At 38.1% G+C, this 20,960-nt stretch overlaps 3 protein-coding genes across 6 annotated transcripts; 1 reads left to right on the plus strand and 2 right to left on the minus strand.

The window, feature by feature from the left end:
- Positions 1-1,133: 1,133 nt before the first annotated feature.
- LOC6569810 (protein tipE) lies at positions 1,134-2,028 on the minus strand. Its single transcript, XM_001995823.3, has one exon. The coding sequence runs from the start codon at positions 1,953-1,955 to the stop codon at positions 1,152-1,154; it is 804 nt and encodes a 267-aa protein (XP_001995859.1). The 5' UTR covers positions 1,956-2,028; the 3' UTR covers positions 1,134-1,151.
- Positions 2,029-8,425: 6,397 nt separating this feature from the next.
- LOC122322518 lies at positions 8,426-15,236 on the minus strand. 4 transcript variants are annotated; one of them, XM_043215113.1, is made up of 3 exons: positions 14,805-15,229; positions 14,437-14,603; positions 8,426-8,815 (listed from the first exon to the last, which is right to left on the minus strand). In XM_043215113.1, the coding sequence occupies exons 1-3, from the start codon at positions 14,927-14,929 to the stop codon at positions 8,712-8,714; spliced, it is 396 nt and encodes a 131-aa protein (XP_043071048.1). In that variant the 5' UTR covers positions 14,930-15,229; the 3' UTR covers positions 8,426-8,711. The 4 variants fall into 4 exon arrangements, 2 of the variants coding, with proteins under 2 accessions (XP_043071048.1, XP_043071047.1); XR_006246671.1 differs by lacking the exon at positions 8,426-8,815 and having other exon boundaries at positions 14,245-14,603; positions 14,770-15,236; XR_006246670.1 differs by lacking the exon at positions 8,426-8,815 and having other exon boundaries at positions 14,245-14,603; positions 14,753-15,236.
- A 1,173-nt stretch (positions 15,237-16,409) lies between these two features.
- Positions 16,410-20,607, plus strand: LOC122322481. The gene is made up of 4 exons (XM_043214791.1): positions 16,410-16,526; positions 19,606-20,046; positions 20,115-20,218; positions 20,571-20,607. The coding sequence occupies exons 1-4, from the start codon at positions 16,410-16,412 to the stop codon at positions 20,605-20,607; spliced, it is 699 nt and encodes a 232-aa protein (XP_043070726.1).
- The last annotated feature ends 353 nt before the right edge of the window (positions 20,608-20,960 follow it).

Here is a 20,960-nt window from a genome sequence, read left to right on the forward strand (position 1 = left end):
GGAATATCTTTTGTTTTTAAGTATTTCTTTAACTCGTTTCTTGTAATTTCCAGCTTAATTCATTTCAGACACTCGATTTACTTATATTATATTTATATTTATAATTATATTTTTATTTATATATTCATCTTAATATTCTTTACCAAAGCTTTAAATTGGATATTTTGGATATATTGGATAATATCATTAACAGAGAAGATGCGTTTCCACTTAATTTGTGTCCACGTCTGTAACATTCATTATATTTTATATGTATTTTACTTAGTCTGTGCCCATTTAAAATTGATCATTAAATAATTTGAAAATAAATGATGTGCTTCCACTTGACATTAACTTGCATACACTTTTGAATTAAGTCAGAAATCATATTTCAGTTTTCCGTATTTTAATCTATGATCCATTTACTAACTCTAACATAAAATAATTGTTTCCACTTAATTTCTGTATCACGTATCATTAAATTATTTGACCTGTTTTATATCGATTTATATCTCTAATATAAATTATGTGTTTCCACATCATTACTTTAGATTATGCACTATTTTTAAACTTAATCTGACCTATTTTAAATTTATCTTTGAATCATTTTATTGCAAAATATTTGTTTCCAATTAATTTCGTGTATCATGCATCATTGCATTACAGAATATTTTATTTCACATTTTTATCTGTTCCCGTTTTAAGTTTAGAAGTGTGTTTCCACTTGATTGGCGTCCACTTCTGCAACATGCGGCATTAAATTAGAACCTCTATTTAGACTTAGTCTAACCTTTAATTGATTATTTAATTTGTATTCACTTCATTATTATGGATAAGTAGATTAAGCAATATTTGTACAGTTCGATTAATAAAATATAAGATTCGTGCTTCCACTTGATATGAATTTGTATAGATTTCTGCATCAGGCATTATATTTAATATATATTTCACTTAGTCTGTTCCCACTTTAAATTGATGACTTAACAAACTGCATCATCCATTATTGCATTACACACTATTTTTCACACACATCTATCTGTTTCCAATTTAATTTGAGTAACCTTAACATAAGAAATGTGTTTCCACATGACTGCATCATGCAACACGCTGTTTACACTTTAACTGTTCCCAATATCCTGTTGCTGTGGCTGCTGCTCATCGCCTGTCGTTACTCACCTGAGATTCTCGATGCGTGGCCTGCGGCACTGCGGCCGATTCCGCCGATGGCTGCGATCCTTTTTGCAGCGGCAGTCGCAGTGCATGACGCAGAGTGCGATCGACGAGATAACCGTTATCACAAAGGGGACGACGAAGAAATTAATGATTAGCGCCACCTGATCGTCATGATTGTACGTGGTGAGCACAACCGTTTTATTCTTGCGCGAATAAAAGCACGGATAGATGGCGCCTTCGATGCCATAATAGCCATTGAATTTCTTGCAAGTCACCGTCGGGGGATAACCGCAACCCTTAATGTTAACTAACAGTGTCGCTTCGCTCGACTGTTCCCACTCCGACGTATAATTAGTGTAATCGGTCATATTGAGCGGTATCGTTATATTCTCCTCAATGAACGTAACATAAATGTGCACACACCGATACAGATCTGAGGTGCAGCCCTCGCGACACGAACTCCACGAACAGTTGAAGATGCCGACGAGATCTTCGCGTCGCGTCGTCGTGCACAGCGTCGGACGATCAATGAAATCGTGGCTCAGCGTCGATATCGCCGGATCCACATAGAGGGGGACGAGAAATAACAGTGAGGCGCCCGCTGTTACCGAGAGGAACGCAAACGTCGATGTCGAATAAAAGCGAACACGTTCGCGCCACGAACGAAACCGACGATTGCCATTTTTCTTTTTTGGTGCCAGTTCACGGATTTTACGTAATCGCTGTTGCTCCTCTGTAAGTGGCTGCTGCTGTTGCTGCTGCTGCTGCTGCTCGAGTAGCAATTCGGAACTGCCACTCCTCATATTATTGTCAATGCACAAAACAGCGACAAACAGCAACTGTTAGTGCTGCTGACGCTGCTGCTGCTGCTGACGTTGCTGCTGACGTTGCGTTGTTGTTTTTGCTGTTAATGTTGACGCTGCCGTTGTTACTGTTAACGTCGACGTCGGCGTTGGCAACAGCGAGCAGTGTTATTGCTTTTGCAGCTGCTGTTGTTATTGCTGTTGTTTTTTCTGTTAACGTTGGCGCCTTCGTCGGCCACAGCGAACAAATTTATTAATTTTGCAGCTGCAGTTATTATTCCTGTTAACGTTGGTAGCTGGAGATTTGTTTTTGTTGATGTTAACGTCAGCGTCGACAGCAGCAGCAAAAGTAATAATAGCTGCTGCTGTCAACGTTGCTGCTGCTGTTATTGTTGTTGCTGTTAATGTCGACGTCGTCGTTGCTTTTGCTCCTGCTGTTGGTGCTGCTGCTGTTTTTGCCTTTGCTACTTCTGGTGTTGTTGTTACTGTTCACGTCGACGCCGACAGCAGCCAAAGCGTGCGGCGTCGCTGCCGAAGCTAAAGTTTAGCCGAAGGATAAATGCTGTCGTCGTCGTCAAATTGAGCGAGTGTCTAACGAAATAGCAGTGAATAGCGGGAGAGAGCGAAGGCAGAGCGCGCAAATAAAGTTGAACGCTTGCGGCACACGCTGACGTCAACGTCGACGTTGCGAAGCGGCGTCGCTGCGACGGCAGAAGAGCTTTTGCTGCTGCCTCTGCTGCTGTTATGGCTGCTGTTTTTGTTGTTGCCGCTGTTACTACTGCAGTTACTGCGCCTGCTGTTGTTGCTACTGCCTCTGCTGCTGTCGTTGTAGTTGTTGTTTGAGGTTATGTTAGACACGCGTCGACGCAGAAAAGGAGACCGCATAAACAGCTGTTTAAACAAAGAGAGAGCACTTCACAGAGAGAGCAGCGCACAGGGAGAACACTCTACCGAGAGAGAGAGAGAGAGAGAGCAGTTGACAGAGAGCGCAGTTAACAGAGAGCGCGTTTTAATAGCGTTTAACAGATAAGGATAACGCGCCCGAAGCATTAAAAGTGAGAGTGACAGAGAGAGAGTGAGAGAGAGCGACAGAGACAGAGAGATAGTCTGTTAGTCAGTCAGAGGGAGAGAGAAAGACGCTCGCCAGCGTCGTCTTCATTTGCATTAAATGAGGCGATTTTTATTTTCGATTTTATTTTTGAAATTTATTTTTCATTTAATTTTTAATTTAATTTAATTTTTAATTTGTAATTTTCACTCATCTTCATTTGCATTAAATGAGGCCATATTTGGACTAATTTTTAATTCATTTTTAATTTTCATTCGTCTTCAGTTGCATTATTTTTAATTTTAGTTTGATTTAATTTTTCTATTTCATTCGACTTTGTGTTAAATGAAATTTTTTATTTATGTTTTAATATATTTTATTGTAATTAATTTTCATTTGATTTAATTTGTAATTTTTAATGCGATCCACACTTGCATTATTCATTTTATAATTTTGTGCACTAGTTTTTTAATTTTTATTTTCCTTTCTTGCCTTTTCTCTTTTGCTATTAATTCGTTATTTGTTGTTTTTGTTTTTAACTGTATCACTGTGCAGGAAGAAGAAGAAGAGGCAGAAGCAGAGCAACAATGTTAAGGGCAGGCAGCAAAAAAAAAGAAAAAAATGCGCTTTTTGCGTGGGTGCCGCTTTTACAGCTGTTGATGTAGGTTAGTTTGACACGAGAGAGAGAGAGAGAGAGAGAGAGAGAGAGAGAGAGAGAGAGAGAGAGAGAGCAGCGAGTAGAGATAAAAGTGTAACGAATGCAGCGCTGCTCTGCGGCCAACGCTGACTACGACGCCGACGTCGTTTTTTATTTTTTTTAGTGTGTCGCCCTAGTGACTGCTGTAATCTTTTTTTCATTATTTTCTTCTCCTAGCTGCTGGTTGTGGGTGGAATTATTTATGCTACAAAATGCTGTTGTTGTTGTTGTTGTTGTCATAGTTGTTGTTGTTTCCCCTTCAGTCAGTCAAAGGCATTATATGATTATTTCTCAATGTATTTGCATTTTTCCGCAGCTCACTCAACAAACAAATAAAAAATAAGTCAAATAAGAAAAATAAAAGCAGAACAAATCAAATACGAGATATGCATGATTTATTATAGCGAAACACAATCTGCTCAATGTCTGGTCAACCAGTGTTGCCGCATGCTCTGAAATACTGCTAGGGTTGCACCAACGACTATGTAAAGTCTATTTTATAAAACTAACGCAAAATAAGTAATTTGTATACATATCTGACAAGAACCTATTTAAAGGAAATAAATTTTAATATCTTTCAAATTTAATATTTATTAAGTGTAAAATATATTAATATATTAAATATGAAAACAATATCATACAAAATAGGTAAGTCTACGTATTTTGATGTATTTCTATATTCCAACTTGCACAATTTTTTGAAAATATACTATATATTTAATAACTATATTTATAAAATATAATATTTACTTCTTATCCCGACTACTTGAATAAACAAATATTTAAATAAATTGAATAATAAGTTAAGAACAATGTTTAAAGCATTGTTGAAGAGACCTCTATAAAAATGTTTAAATTAATTTACAAAATATATAAAAATGTTTAAGGATCAATTAATTATTATCTTTATTTTTGTACTACTTTTGATGACAAAATATACACTTTAAACAACTGCAACTGTATGTTAACATTTAAATTTATTTGCGATTACTTAAAAAAAGTTTAAGGCTTCATTATTTATTTTATTTTACTTTTCTTGTTGCTAACTTGAATTTCAATAGATGACAAAATATATATTAACTATAATATAAAATAAAAATAAAGCTCCACTTACAAATATATGCCAAAATATAAAGTAAAATTAATAATACAAATAATTAGAATATAAAAAACATAATAAAAATAAATCATAAATAAATAACTATATGCCTTGAACCACTGTATTTGCTAATGCTAATGTGCTGCCTACTGTTGCTACGCTTGTTGTTGTTGCTGGTGTTGCAAGTACTCGTAGTGGCAGCAATTTTATATGCTTAGGACGTTTCTGTTGTTGTTGTTCCTATTCCTATATTCCATATCCTATATCCTATGCTATTCTTTTCAGTTCTGTTCCTTTCGAGTCTTTTCCATGACACTCATTATTTACCTACATATTCTATTTGAGGCAGTTCTTGGTTGTTGTAACTTTGCGTGACTCTAAACACTGGTCATTTTGGACATTAGCAACTCAGTTTTTTTGTTGTTGTTTTCTCTTCGTTTTTTCGCTTTTCTTTTTCTTTTTTTTTTGCGGGAGTTGAACGCATTCCAAACAAACACACACAGAGCATGCACGTGTTTGGCCAGTGTGTGTGTGTTTGTGTGTGTGTGTGAGGGGGGGGGGGTGTAGGTGTGCGTGTGTGTGTGTGAGGATGATTTCATTCATGTATGTTTCATTCCTTTAAATGCGAAAAAACTAAAACTGCTCACACACGGCGTATGAGTAATATTTGATGACAAAGCCAGTCTTGCAAAACTATGCTTAAAGACATAAAGTTGTGGTACATGGTCAATTTTATTAAATTTGTGAACTTAACGAATATTCATGAATACTTGTTAAGAATTGGAAGAAGACTCTTAAAAAGTGAGAAATGATATGAAAAAAGGAACAAAATTAACGAATCAAATAATAGCAGCATTTCTAAATACGCACTTAAAATAAATTCAAAAATTAAATATAATTTTAAAAAATAGCTATGTCTATAAAGTGCATAAGTCTACTACTATTTTTCATATTATTCCTTATTTCACTTTTCTATATTGAAACTTTGTAGGGGAAATGCAAAACAATATATTCACAATTAACCTTTAGAAAAACTGCAAAACGAATGTTTTATTTTTTGGCTATCAACAATTATGTTATGGTAATGGAATTTTGTTCGTTACTTTTTCGCACCTTTTGCCTATCAATTAAAAAATTATTTAAATATATTTTGAAAAAAATAAAAAAACATATGAAAAATATGTAAAATAAATGCTTTGTTTTTTCTGATTCGAAAGATAAAATTTCAAAGTGTTGCTATTATTTTTTCTTGCAACTGTAAATAAAAGATACTCAACACTTTCGCTCTCTTTCTCGCTTTCTACATTTTTGGCATACTTAAAAGTTAATAGTCAATAATACATATAGTTATTATATATATATATATATATATATACAGAGATAACAACAGCTCAGGCCTACGCCACGCCTCTTAGCACTGCCAAAAAAAAAAACGTAGAAAAGTAAGTAGGAAAAAAGACAGACACATTCTATATAAGTAGACAAAAAAAAAGACCTGTGGGAAAAATAGAAAAATAGGAAAATAAAACTAACTTTTGACAGTTGACACGAAGCTGCCCCGCACATTGTTGTTGCAACACGCACCCCCGCAAATTTGTTGTCGCTGCTCTTTATCTATATTTTATATATATATATATATATATTTATATATATATATATATATATATATATATATATGTGTATATATATATATATATATGTATATTTATATATGTTTATATTGTGTTGCACTTCCACTTCGGATTATTATTTATTTCATTTATTTGTTATTATTTTTTTGATTTTGTGGCGATTACAGCAGCAGCAGTATAATTTTTGCTGGCTGGTCTTTTGCACACACACGCACAGACACATAGACAAACACTCTCACTCGGCGACACAGACACACGCATCATACACACGCACGCAGGCACACACTAAACACAACACAACACAACAACAACAATCGAGAGTCGAGAAGCGCGACACGCTGTGGCCCTGACGTGCCTCTCGGAGTGTTTGTCCAAAACTGACTACAGCCAGCCAACTGCTGCTGCTATGTGTGTGTGTGTGTGTGTGTGTGTGGGGGAGGTGGCTGCCTGCTGCTGACTGCGCAGCACTGGGAAACGCCGCCGACGCTGGCTGCGCTGCAAGCAGTGAGCACTTTTCGCATATGCGCATTAACAGTAACTGCAAAAAAAAAACAACAAAAATTAGCACTCGTTGGCTTAGCTTTGCACTGCTTGGTCTGGCCTTATGCACTCGTCGTGTAGTGCTACGTGCACTGCTTGCAATAGCTGGAACAACAACCACTGTGCAGCGCTGCTGCTCAATTAGCCGTAAATATAAATATTTTAATTCTTATTATGTCGTCATATTATTAATAAAATATGAATATCAAAAAAATATATATGATAGCTGAGACAACAACCAACGTAGAGCTGCTCATTGCAAGCAGTGCTGCTATGTCGTCAAATTATTAATGCATTAAATATATATAAAATTAATATGAATATTAAATTAATATATATATAATTAAATTAAATATATTCAGCTCATTTTGCACTACGCATTTTTTTTAGAATATTATTATTAATTTGTCAAATTGGTAATGCAATAAATTTGCATAATATCTATAGTAAATTATATATATTCTTGATCAGCATCAATACCGAAAATCGTGTATAAATAAATAAATAGGATAAGATAAAATTGCAATGCTTACATTTACTGGCTGTCACTGCACTGCTTGCTTGCCTAAGCTCACATTAGCTGACCCTGCAACCAATATTCATTGGCAGCAGTGCTGCTCATTTAGTCTTAAATATACAGTGGCAAAATAAACTATCTGAAATTATTTCTTTCGAATCTATTTATTCAAATTTTAATTTTTAAAATATGGTTGCAGTATTCCCTCTATAAATTAAAGTTAGTGCTGCTCTTTCAATATATATACACTTTTTTTCATTTGAAGAAGTGCCATAAATGAGCGATATAAATAAAAGCACCAATATCATTTGTACCCCTCCAGAACCACTCAGAAAAAAACCTTTCTAACAAATCACAACAAATTATGTGTTGCTGCTGCTCATGTTGTTGGACGTGGTTCTTTTGATGCTGCTGCTCCTGCGGCTGCTGGCGGTGTTCTGGCTGATGTTCTGGCTGATGTTCTGGCTGTTGGTGACGCTGCTGCTGCTGCTGCTGCAAGTTCCCAAGTTGACTCTAGCATTCCCAACAATGATTCTAGCATTCGTGCAGCAGGTGGGGTTGGTGGAGCAGCTATAAGCGTTCAGAAGGGGGCACAATAGATCTAGTAAATAATAATATTAATAATAATAATAGGTGCTGACTTCAGTAAGTCTTGAGACCGCCTTCTAAACTGGACCACAAGCTGCCGTACCTTGGCAATGGCAGCTAATAAGCGGGGCATCCCTTCCAGCTTGTTAGATGGTTTCCTCCTTCGGGTCTGGAACCAACGGCATCAACTCTAAATAGTATAGATTCAGATCTTGCTCTTGCTGACACGATTCATAATGGTTTGGACACCAGCCTGGCCAGCTCATCTCTGAGGCGATCTATTCAGCTTTCTGTAGGGATGGATAGAGTCGCCTGATCCTCTATCGTCCTTAAACTGAAACGAATGAAACGCAAATTAATTAATTACTGCTGAAAATTATGTTAAGTCCCTCATTAATGAATATTAATAGGTGTTGGTGCATGCGGATCTATGGAAAGTTGCGTCGGGGGATTTACTGGAGTCTGATGTTGGCGATAATATTGACATTGGCAACGATTACGCTAAGTTTTAAGGCATCGCAGGTGGGATACATCACGAACTGCACAACGTCGCAGAGGGCAGGGACTAAGGTGCGCGAAGTTCATCAGCCAAGCGGGCCGGTGCGCAAAGTCTCGCTATACAAAAAGTAGCTCAATTCACGCATGGCGGAGGGGCAAAGCATGGATCAGCTTGCCGGAATTGGAATAGCAATAGTTGACGAGCTCAGAGTCATTGTTTTGCTTTCCCGATCCATGAGAATTTTGTTGTCGCCATCGAGACGTGCGACGTTTGAAATTCCATGCATAAAGTTGAAGGAAGAAGGCGAGAGGAAAGAGAGCGCAGAAAGCTCAGCAATGTTGGGCAGGTATTTACAGTTAGACAGAGGCTTAGTGCGAAGATCACTGCAAAGAAGAAACTGAAAAATGTTGCCAGTTACAACTGTGGTCAAATATTTGTGGGCATATTTGAATCGAATTGTCGCAAAGTAAGTGCCAAAAATGATTAAACAAAGAGCGGACAGCAGAATTGAGTTGATGAAGAGGATGATGATGGGGAAGATCTCACATCTCGCTGAGATACACCTGAATCTTTTGAAAGTGCAAAAGATGACAAAAACCTGGAGGAAGAGCAGATCCCACGAATTGAGCCTGGAAGATCGAAATTGCTAAGAACGAGCAGACCTAGTCGCCCAAGGAAGCAATTTAATATACTCAGCGCAATGGTTGCAAGTGATGTACCCATTCCAGTAACCTACGAGGAGGCAACGAGCTGTTCGCATGCTTCGCTTTGGCAAGAAGCAGTGATGCACTCTTGAATATCGGAAGACAGTCTTGAATATCGGAAGACACTCTCGAATATCGGAAATAATTACACAACACTGCCCGATAAGCTGCTCAAGTACAACTTTAAAAGCACCAAATATATTAATCTTTTGCATAACAAAATAAACCGTCTCCCAAATGAAATTGGCGAATCCTTGCCAGGCCTAGAGACATTAATCTTGGATCATAACAAACTTGCCGATCCGAATGAACAATTCCAGATACCAATGAGAGTCAAAATTTTGATTAATCGAAATCGATTTGAATGCGATTGCAATTCCGATGCCAATACGAATACATCGTAAGGGTTGTCTCAGCAAAGCAATGAAGGCACCATATAATTTGCAAAGTATTTCGCAATCAGATATAGAAAAATATAGAATATAATTATATATTAAAATAAAATAAATAAATAATATACATATAAATAAAAAAAACAAACAAGACAAACCGGCGGCAACAACAGGCGGAATAATCCAACGCAGCCACCAAGAGGAGATCGCCGGGGACAACTGAGACAAATCAGGAACAAAGGAGTGGGATCCAGGGAACATTGAGACGACTCGAACTCGGATCATCCCAAAATGCTAGTGAGTTTGCTCCATCACTTTTAATTGCGGCGAATTGGCACGAAGATACCCGCTGATCGTCCATAACCTCCATAAGGCATCGGTGACAAGCAATGCGTTCAACAGTGACAAGTCGATAGCGAGCTAAACTGATAATACTGGTTTGCGATTTATTTGCATGTTAATGAATAACCTTTGAGCCGAATATTCTTAAATGTGGCACGGTTGGCTTTTTACCGGTCCACTTCTCATAGGACGTCTTCTCTATCAACGTTTTTGTCTCCGACCTATTGCAAAAATATTTAGTATTATATATATACTTATATGTACATATACGAGTATATATATACTTATATTTATAAACTGATAATACTGCTTTGCGATTTATTTTCATTTTCCTAAAGCCGACTTGTTATAAACTCAGAGTCACAGAACACACTAAATGAACCTCAAATCGGGAATAATCATCCAAGTGGCAAAATTATGTTATAAATATATAATATATGAGTTTTTTTTTTAAGTTGATTCTACTGTGGGAATAATCATCCAAGTGGCAAACGTTGCTCCACTTTTAAGATTGATTGATTATTGGATTATATGACAATATAACGGATAAGATTAAGTCAATAAATATTTATTAATTATTATCGTCGATAGATTAGTTTTATAGAAGATAGTATTTGACTTCGTCAGCAAACTCCTTTCTGTATTTTTTCAGATCAAAAAAAGTTTTTTTTTCAGAGTGTAGCGTTTTACATTTTTTAAGTATTTTGCTGGCAAGAATTGTAAGAGATAGATAAAAAATTGCATGGCCACTCCTACTCCGCCTCCTTGGTGTAAGTCGATATAAACATATATCTCACAATTTGAAAGTAGAGTCATCAAATCTGAAAGGTAATTGTTATTATATGTTATTATCGCGAATATGTATAATAATATGTTAAAGCAACAATGCTTACATAGTTCTGTATGCATAATGTACATAGAGTTGCCACAGCATTCTATATGCAAGTCTCTTAAAAGATCACTGTAAAGACGCGCATAAAATCGGTTAGCGCAATTAGTCGTTCCATTACATTAAGCAAGACAGTCGCGCAGCGCTGGACCTAAAGATATTGAAACTTATATATAAACATAACTTCTACAGAAAAACTCCTCGTGTTATTTAAATAAAAGACTATATTGGCCGTAATCTAAGAGCAATAGCTAGGAAACTTGGAATGTGGGTAACTAATATCGTTCTCCAACATTTTTTTGATCACGCCCACTTCCTTTTTTTTAATTATGTAGCATTTATATTTAAACATTAATCAACCTATTGAAAGGCTATAAAACATTGATTTGTAAAGGTATGAATGAATAATAGCAGTGAATTAAAATTTAACATCATATTTTAGCAGATAATAAATAACATTAAATATTATATTTGTAGCACATTAATTTAACCCCCAACAATTAATCCTCCTCTACAACAGCAGCCTATTGCTCAAGCTGAGTTTGCTAGAAGGCTTCAGCAATCACGCCCACTTCCGCCCCAAAATTTCGAAAATCCCATATCTCCCGTAATTTAAGAGTTACAGCAACAATTTGAGAGGCAAACTTGGACGGTATTTCTTGGCTACACCCAGCTATCCGTTGCTATCTGTTATCCTGCTAACTGTTATCAGCTGACATGACTTATGATATCAAAGTATTTCGGAGTCGTAGGCCACGCCCATTACTGCCACGTTGTCTCTTGTTTCTTTTAGTGTTTTCCACTGTTTTGGATAACAATTCTAATGTTTTTTTTCCAGGAAGAATATTATTCTGTGTGTTTCTCACGATTATTAACGATTTCTTTACAAGCATATATTAATAATAGTTGAAATGTTTCTTATTTCAGAAAATGATGCTCATCTTGTTGTTATTAATTCCTTTGACGACGGGCTTAACTTCTCAAAGGATTTGCGAATGCATTAGAACGACAATAGACTCCTTTATCTGTTCGTATGTAGAAAATGTGGACTTTGAGTGCTTGTCAAGGGAGAAGCCAGTGGAGCTTTCGCTTATCGGAAATAATTACACAACACTGCCCGAGGAGCTGCCCAAGAATAACTTGACAAGCACCAAATATATTAATCTTTCGCATAACAAAGTAAACCGTCTCCCAAATGAAATTGGCGAATCCTTGCCAGGCCTAGAGACATTAAACTTGGAGCACAACAACCTGACCAATCCGAAAGAACTACTCAAGATACCTATGGGAGTCAAAGCTTTGATTAATCACAATCGATTTGAATGCGATTGCGCATTCCGATGCTAAAAATCTGCGAATACATATAAAGGTTTGTAGCGTGAAAGTGCAATCAACTGATAATTAAATTTGAATAAATTATAAAATTCTTTTCTTTAGGATTTATCTACTATAGCGATGTGCTCCACTATCGAATCGGGGATACAAAAGTCTGTGCCATTCACAGCCTTCTGTGGTAAAAAAATCGAAATCGCTCCTAAATGGTATAATGACAAGATACTTTTGCTTTGTGTATTAAGTTTTCTTGTTGTTGTTGTTGTTGTAGGTTTCGGATTAGGACAGAAAATTATTACAAATTGTAAAAAACCCAAAATTGCCATTGTAGATTTCGAGAGAGATAGAGACTTGAAAATTGGAACTATAAAGATCGGTATTTCTTGGATAAAGCCACCCAAAAAAGTATTTCGCAGTCAGATTTTACATTAACGAATTTAGCAACAAAATTAAAATCTCGATTTTGATAAATCGCCCCAAAAGACTTTTATCGATTTCCTACAGTCAGAAAAAAAAGAGCCGTGCATCCATATATATGTTAAGTCCCTTATTAATGAATATCAGTACTATTAACTATCAGCATAGCGGCAGTCTAGAATAAACTTGAGTTGAGTACACAACGCTGGTGCCACTTCGCAATATTTTCTTATTCAGTCATTCCCTGACGCGGGGAAACTGTAACAATCACATACATTTCGAATTCCTTTGGAATGAGTGTAGGAAATCGTTGTAAATCTATAATTCCACATATGTCACACAATTAAATTTTTACATTTTTCGAATGTCATTTCGCACATAATAATAAATTGGTATTACTTTTACGTTTAAGTAAACATAAAAATTGTATTATCCGATCAGAAATTGGAATCACATAGAAAGACTTATAAAATACTTAAATTAATTCTACCTGCTGAATTTATAACAGACTTATTTCTATTATTGCTTTGCTTGTTTTCCAAAACTCAACTGAAAATTGAAGGCTGCTTAACGGCATGATTATGTAATTGTCAATTAGTTAAGGATTCTTATAATAGCTTTTTTGTTGCCTATTTTATTAATAGGCATTTGCATAAATATATCAATTTTAGGACAACTATACTCCATTCAGAATGAATTTCGCATAATAGAAGGGATAACAAATAAATAGCAAAATTGTTTAAATGTGCACAAATTATTGTGAAAAATATAAATCAAAAAACGAAGATGATCCTTCTGCCCTTGTCCTCTATCCAATTTTCGTCGACGAATATCCGAATGATGTAAAATACAGTTGACTTGCTTAGATTCACCATTTCAGCTATTTGGAGATGTGAATATCCGATCTTGAAGTGTTCCTGGATGAGATTCCGTCGTTCAATGGTAGTCAACAGACCAACAACCAATGTGCAGCAGTGCTGCTCATTTAGCCTTAAATATTCAGGTGCAAAATAAATTATCTTAAATTAATTCTTTCGACTCAATTCAAATTTTAATTTTTAACATATGGTTACAGTATTCCCTCCATAAATTAAAGTTGGTGCTGCTCTTTCAAAATATATACACTTTTTTTCATTTGGAGAAGTGCCATAAATAAGCGATATAAATAAAAGCACCAATAACATTTGTCCTGTGGCTCTGCACCCCTCTAGAATCACTCAGAAAATACCTTTCTAAATGCCAACAACAAATTGTGTGTTGCTGCTGCTGAGGTTGCTGCGGGTGGTTCTGTTGGTACTGCTGCTGCTGCTGCGGCTGCGGCAGCTGGCGGTGTTGTGGCTGACGTTCTGGCTGTTGATGACGCTGCTGCTGCTGTTCCTTAAGTTGCTGCATGAGCTGAGGAGTTGTTGGAAAAACAGAGACGACAACGGAGCTAGGCTGCGGCACCAGGACTCTGACAAGCCAGATGTCTTTTGGGTGGCTATAATAAAAAACGATTTAAGCAAGTAATAACCAATGGGAAGAACAGGCTTAGGAAACTCACCGGTCTGCTGGCACGTTCTAAACTGAGAAGTCACCCAACCAACAAGGTGTTTATAAAGGAGGAATCCTCGATGAAAATCCTAGCAGAATGTGTCGCCCTAACTAGAAGAAGACGCAGCAGCCTGGGGATGCATGTTTTGAATTTCAGAGACATAGAAGATTTCAACCCAACAAATATCATTATATTCGTAGCAATAGTTGACGAGCTCAAGGTCATTGTTTTGCTTTCCCGATCCATGAGAATTTTGTTGTTGCCATCGAGACGTGCGACGGTCCTCCAACGTTTGAAATTCCATGTATAAAGTTGAAGGAAGAAGGCAGGAGGAAAGAGAGCGCAGAAAGCTCAGCAATGTTGGGCAGGTATTTACAGTTAGACAGAGGCTTAGTGCGAAGGTCACTGCAAAGAAGAAACTGAAAAATGTTGCCAGTTACAACTGTGGTCAAATATTTGTGGGCATATTTGAATCGAATTGTCGCAAAGTAATTGCCAAAAATGATTAAACAAAGAGCGGACAGCAGAATTGAGTTGATGAAGAGGATGATGATGGGGAAGATCTCACATCTCACTCAGATACACCTGAATCTTTTGAAAGTGCAAAAGATGACAAAAACCTGGAGGAAGAGCAGATCCCACGAATTGAGCCTGGAAGATCGAAATTGCTAAGAACGGGCAGACCTAGTCGCCCAAGGAAGCAATTTAATATACTCAGCGCAATGGTTGTAAGTGATGTGCCCATTCCAGCAACCTACGAGGAGGCAACGAGCTGTTCGCATGCTTCGCTTTGGCAAGAAGCAGTGATGCACTCTTGAATATCGAAAGACAGTCTTGAATATCGGAAGACACTCTCGAATATCGGAAATAATTACACAACACTGCCCGATAAGCTGCTCAAGTACAACTTTAAAAGCACCAAATATATTAATCTTTTGCATAACAAAATAAACCGTCTCCCAAATGAAATTGGCGAATCCTTGCCAGGCCTAGATACATTAATCTTGGAGCATAACAAACTTGCCGATCCGAATGAACTATTCCAGATACCAATGAGAGTCAAAATTTTGATTAATCGCAATCGATTTGAATGCGATTGCAATTCCGATGCCAATACGAACACATCTTAAGGGTTGTCTCAGCAAAGGAATGAATTCACCATATAATCTGCAAAGTATTTCGCAATCAGATATATAAAAATATAGAATATAATTATATATAAAAATAAATAAAATAAATAATATATATATAAATAAAAAAAACAAACAAGATAAACCGGCAGCAACAACAGGCGGAACTATTCATCGCCACCATCAAGGAGGAAATCGGCCAACTGGACTCAGGAACCAGGAAATCAATGCCCGGAGACCGTGAGACGAGTCGGATCGTCTCAACACATCAGTGAGTTTGTTCCCGCCTAATTACGGCAGAGTGAGCCAAAGACAGCTGATCGGCCCTAACCAAGGCAACTTTTAAAGCCAAATAATAGAAAAAAAAAACATAAATGTTTTGTAAGCTTTAAATTAAGTAGATAGATAAAATTGTATTAAATATATATAAGCGAATTTAGTGTTGGCCAACAAAGAGGTTAGGTATCACGATGTTACATGTATCATATGAATTGTAAATTAAATAGTCTAAAAAAATGAACATGATGTGGTAAATCAATGTGATTGGGTGAGATGAGGGCATAAGAAGCAAACGAGAAAGAAATAATTATGTAAGGGAATTTTTTTCATGGTTGCATCTCTTCATTATTACTGTTGAAAATATGTAGAAGATCAATAGAACATTCCGATTACTAATGTTAATAACAGGGATATCGATACTGCGCTCGATAACCCAACTTAAGAATACAATCAAAAAGCGGATAACGCAAACAGATTATTTGCGAAGTATTTCGCAGTATAGAAAAATAACGAATATAATTATATAAAAAAATCCAACGCCGGATCGTCGGGGACAACTGAGACAAATCAGGAACCAAGTGGAATCCAGAGAACATTGAGATGACTCGGATCATTCCAACCATCAGTGTTGAGCAATGCCTGAATCGACGATGGCCAATTTATCGCGGTGGAAGCATACCTAAGTCGTTTTTTAATTGTCATCATGCAGTGAAAATCATACCACCTAGCAAATAGGTTCGTTACAACTGGCGCCCAACTTTGGTGGTTGCAATAAATTAAAACACACAATATATATTAAAATAAAATAAAATAAAAATGGTTCGCGCGTGGGTGTACAATTTAAAAAAAGACGAAGTGCTGAAATATGGAGCTGAATTCGAAGTGAAGTTATCCGGAACTTTGGATGCTATGCGCAGACAATTTGAAGACTGGGTGAGTACTCACGAAAACAGATTGCCATATAGCGCAAGATTAGAGGAACTGGCGGCAATTCATGGCAGACAATCGCCGGCCAGATAACCAGAAAATGGTGCAGATGCAAGAGAGTCGACGAATATAAATTTCGCCCAGCTGAGCATCCCGGCAACAAGCGCAGCAGCGCGGACTCGAGACGCCAATAATACTCTTTGGGGGGTAGCGTCCACATCACAGCCACAAAGAAGAGTGGCCATAAACGAACAATCTGCACCGACTATGTCCCAGGAATACCCCAGAGTAGCGAAACAAGTCCGCGAATGGAATTTTCGTTTCGACGGCACCACCAAGCCTCTGGAATTCCTGGAACAAGTCGAATGGTCAGCAGATACATATGGACTGAACCTGAATTTAATTCCCAGGGCCATGCCCGAATTACTTCAGGGAATGGCTCTTAAGTGGTATGTAGCCAACAACCAGCACTGGACGAGATGGGTAGCATTCGTCCAAAGTTTTCAGGAGTATTTCCTTCCAAGAGACTATTTCGAAAACTTGAAGGACGAAGTTTCCCGAAGACGGCACGCGATGCACGAACCGTTTAAAGTGTACATGGTAGAAATGCAGAAGCTCATGTGGCCACTGCGGTATTCAGCGGAAAAAGAGCTTAATAAAATATACAACAACAGCCTCCCGGATCTACGAGCTTACGCCAGGCCATATCAATTCAATAATTTGGCAGAATTGATGCATTTGGCCGAAGCGTTCGAGGAACTCGAAGCGGACAGGGAAAAGCTGAGACGACAGAGCCGCATGGAGCAACCGAGACCCATGGAACCACCACGACACCGCATGGAGCCGCCACAAATGCGCCAGGAATCTCCACAATACAGCCACAGGGAATCCGCGCAGAGATATAATCGACCACGATTTATGGCAATGACGGACGACCAAAACACACACAACCAGGCGTACCGGGAGCGGACAGAATTCGACAGGAGCCCTATGGGCTGACACACTTAGGCCATATTTGGCCCGTTGTGATGCCGAAAGGGGGATCTAGGGGGTACTTCCTCCTACAGTCGTGCCTCCAAAGCATTTCTACAATTTAAACATTTGACCAGCCGGATGCGTTTATGAATTTCGCTATCTTGGCCGGTCTCATGTGTCGGAGCACCGATAAATCAGTTAGGGAGTGGTTTCCCAAGATTTCCAGCCTTTTCCTAGCAAGTGCTGGGCAGTGGCAGAAGAAATGTTCCGGAGATTCCATTTATTGCAGTCATTGTATGGCACCTGGAGTCTGTTGGCATGAATGCCTACCAGCCAGTGCCAAGTTAGAGCTCGGATCACTGCAGAACAGTTGGTCCGACTTAGACTGCACAGCCCTCTGCTGCGCTTGGAGTTAAGAATTGGCCATGTCTGGTGTGCTGTGCGGGCACAGGTGGCACTTTGCCATTTGCTGCATGACCTGCGCCTGTACTCCTCTTTGATGTTGAGCTTGCAGGTAGCTAGAGGCATACTTATACCTTCCTTATCCGCGAGGAGTGGTAGTATAGTACCTTTCCTAGATAGCTCAGCTTTACAGTGGCCTTCAATGTCCTGGTGGCCAGGGACCCATATTAGGCTAATAACATGCTGTTTTGCCATCTCGTGTAGAGATTTGCGACAGCTTGTTACTGATATCGAATTTGAAGATATCGAGCTGATGGATTTGATCGCTGCCTGACTATCAATATATATGTTTATATTGCTAGGGCTTTTGAGCCTTTCTAGGCAGTCTATAGCTTCCTTTATAGCCAGTACCTCAGCTTGAAAAACACTGCAGTATGTTGGAAGGCTGAAGGATAACTGTATGTTGAGCTGCTCTGAGTAGACCCCACCGCCTACGCGGTTGTCTAGTTTGGAGCCGTCTGTAAAGAAGGTTATGGTCGCCGGTGGACCGGGGGTGCCATAAACCCATTCCTCCCTTTGAGGGAAGTATGTGTTGAAGGGAGTATCCCATTGTGTTACTGGCACGCAGTAATCCGTTTTCGAAGGGATGGTAGGCTTTCCTTCTAGGATTGAGGCATGGCCAGTGCTCTGAGTAGCCCAGGCGAAGTATTCTCTGAGTCTTATGGCCGTGAGTGTTGCATTTTCCATTCCTTGTCTTTCCAGACAAGGGATGTCCAGAATAGCGTCAAGTGCCTCACTAGGTGTGACTGATCAATCCTACTGATCAATACTCCTTATGGAGTAGAGATTTCTCTATGGTAGAGCCTACAGAGTGAAGGGCAGTATCTGTGGATCTGCCCTTCCTGTAGGCATGTTGGGACTTCGACATAAGCCTGTGGTCGATGGATGCTGTGAGATGGAGACTTATAAGTCGTTCCAGGATCTTTAGCATAAAGGATGACAGACTGATGGGTCTGAAATCCTTGGCGCTGGTGTGCGATGGCTTCCCAGCTTTGGGTATGAAAGTTATTTTTGACTGGAGCCATGTCGGTGGGTTGCGGCCAGTCTCCAGAATCCTCCCGAAGATCTCATGTAGCCAGTTTATTTATGCCATATTTCCCGCCTTTTGTAGTTGTACTGGGCTTATCTGGTCTGGGCCTGTACCCTCGCCGCAGGCTTGACAAACAGACTTTTCCGCCACTTTTGTCATGCTGCCGCTTTGGCCAGGCTTGCGAGCCACTGCCTCCGCTACTTGTTTGGGATTGCTCCCTACCGGTTTTGAGAGAGTACCGGACTCTTTTTGGGATTTTTTGTTTATGGAATACATTGGATTCCCACGAGCTGCGGAGAAAAGGAGATGTCCGCCTGCACAGAGATCCGCGGTGTGCAGGTAAGGCTGATTAATATCGGAGGTCGCCATGTATCCGATATGCTCCGTGTAAGACTGGGCTATTTAAGGGCACCCAAAAAGGGCAACAACAATTGTGCACATGCGCCGTTGGTTACTCACCCACAGCTATTCTCTATTTACATTTTTAGGCCGTTGTTTCTCCTTAGGTTGGAGAGCGGAAGCTTTCCAGGAAGAATATTATTGTGTGTGTTTCTCACGATTATTAACGATTTCTTTACAAGCATATATTAATAATAGTTGAAATGTTTCTTATTTCAGAAAATGATGCTCATCTTGTTGTTATTAATTCCTTTGACGACGGGCTTAACTTCTCAAAGGATTTGCGAATGCATTAGAACGAAAATAGACTCCTTTATCTGTTCGTATGTAGAAAATGTGGACTTTGAGTGCTTGTCAAGGGAGAAGCCAGTGGAGCTTTCGCTTATCGGAAATAATTACACAACACTGCCCGAGGAGCTGCTCAAGTACAACTTTAAAGGCACCAAATATATTAATCTTTCGCATAACAAAGTAAACCGTCTCCCAAATGAAATTGGCGAATCCTTGCCAGGCCTAGAGACATTAAACTTGGAGCACAACAACCTGACCAATCCGAAAGAACTACTCAAGATACCTATGGGAGTCAAAGCTTTGATTAATCACAATCGATTTGAATGCGATTGCGATTCCGATGCTAAAAATCTGCGAATACATATAAAGGTTTGTAGCGTGAAAGTGCAATCAACTGATAATTAAATTTGAATAAATTATAAAATTCTTTTCTTTAGGATTTATCTACTATAGCGATGTGCTCCACTATCGAATCGGGGATACAAAAGTCTGTGCCATTCACAGCCTTCTGTGGTAAAAAAATCGAAATCGCTCCTAAATGGTATAATGACAAGATACTTTTGCTTTGTGTATTAAGTTTTCTTGTTGTTGTTGTTGTTGTAGGTTTCGGATTAGGACAGAAAATTATTACAAATTGTAAAAAACCCAAAATTGCCATTGTAGATCGAGAGAGATAGAGACTTGAAAATTGGAACTATAAAGATCGGTATTTCTTGGATAAAGCCACCCAAAAAAGTATTTCGCAGTCAGATTTTACATTAACGAATTTAGCAACAAAATTAAAATCTCGATTTTGATAAATCGCCCCAAAAGACTTTTATCGATTTCCTACAGTCAGAAAAAAAGAGCCGTGCATCCATATATATGTTAAGTCCCTTATTAATGAATATCAGTACTATTAACTATCAGCATCGCGGCAGTCTTGAATAAACTTGAGTTGAGTACACAACGCTAAATCTATAATTCCACATATGTCACACAATTAAATTTTTACATTTTTCGAATGTCATTTCGCACATAATAATAAATTGGTATTACTTTTACGTTTAAGTAAACATAAAAATTGTATTATCCGATCAGAAATTGGAATCACATAGAAAGACTTATAAAATACTTAAATTAATTCTACCTGCTGAATTTATAACAGACTTATTTCTATTATTGCTTTGCTTGTTTTCCAAAACTCAACTGAAAATTGAAGGCTGCTTAACGGCATGATTATGTAATTGTCAATTAGTTAAGGATTCTTATAATAGCTTTTTTGTTGCCTATTTTATTAATAG

Source organism: Drosophila grimshawi, unplaced genomic scaffold (assembly GCF_018153295.1).
Source record: "Drosophila grimshawi isolate 15287-2541.00 unplaced genomic scaffold, ASM1815329v1 contig_311, whole genome shotgun sequence".
NCBI classification, from domain to species: domain Eukaryota; kingdom Metazoa; phylum Arthropoda; class Insecta; order Diptera; family Drosophilidae; genus Drosophila; species Drosophila grimshawi.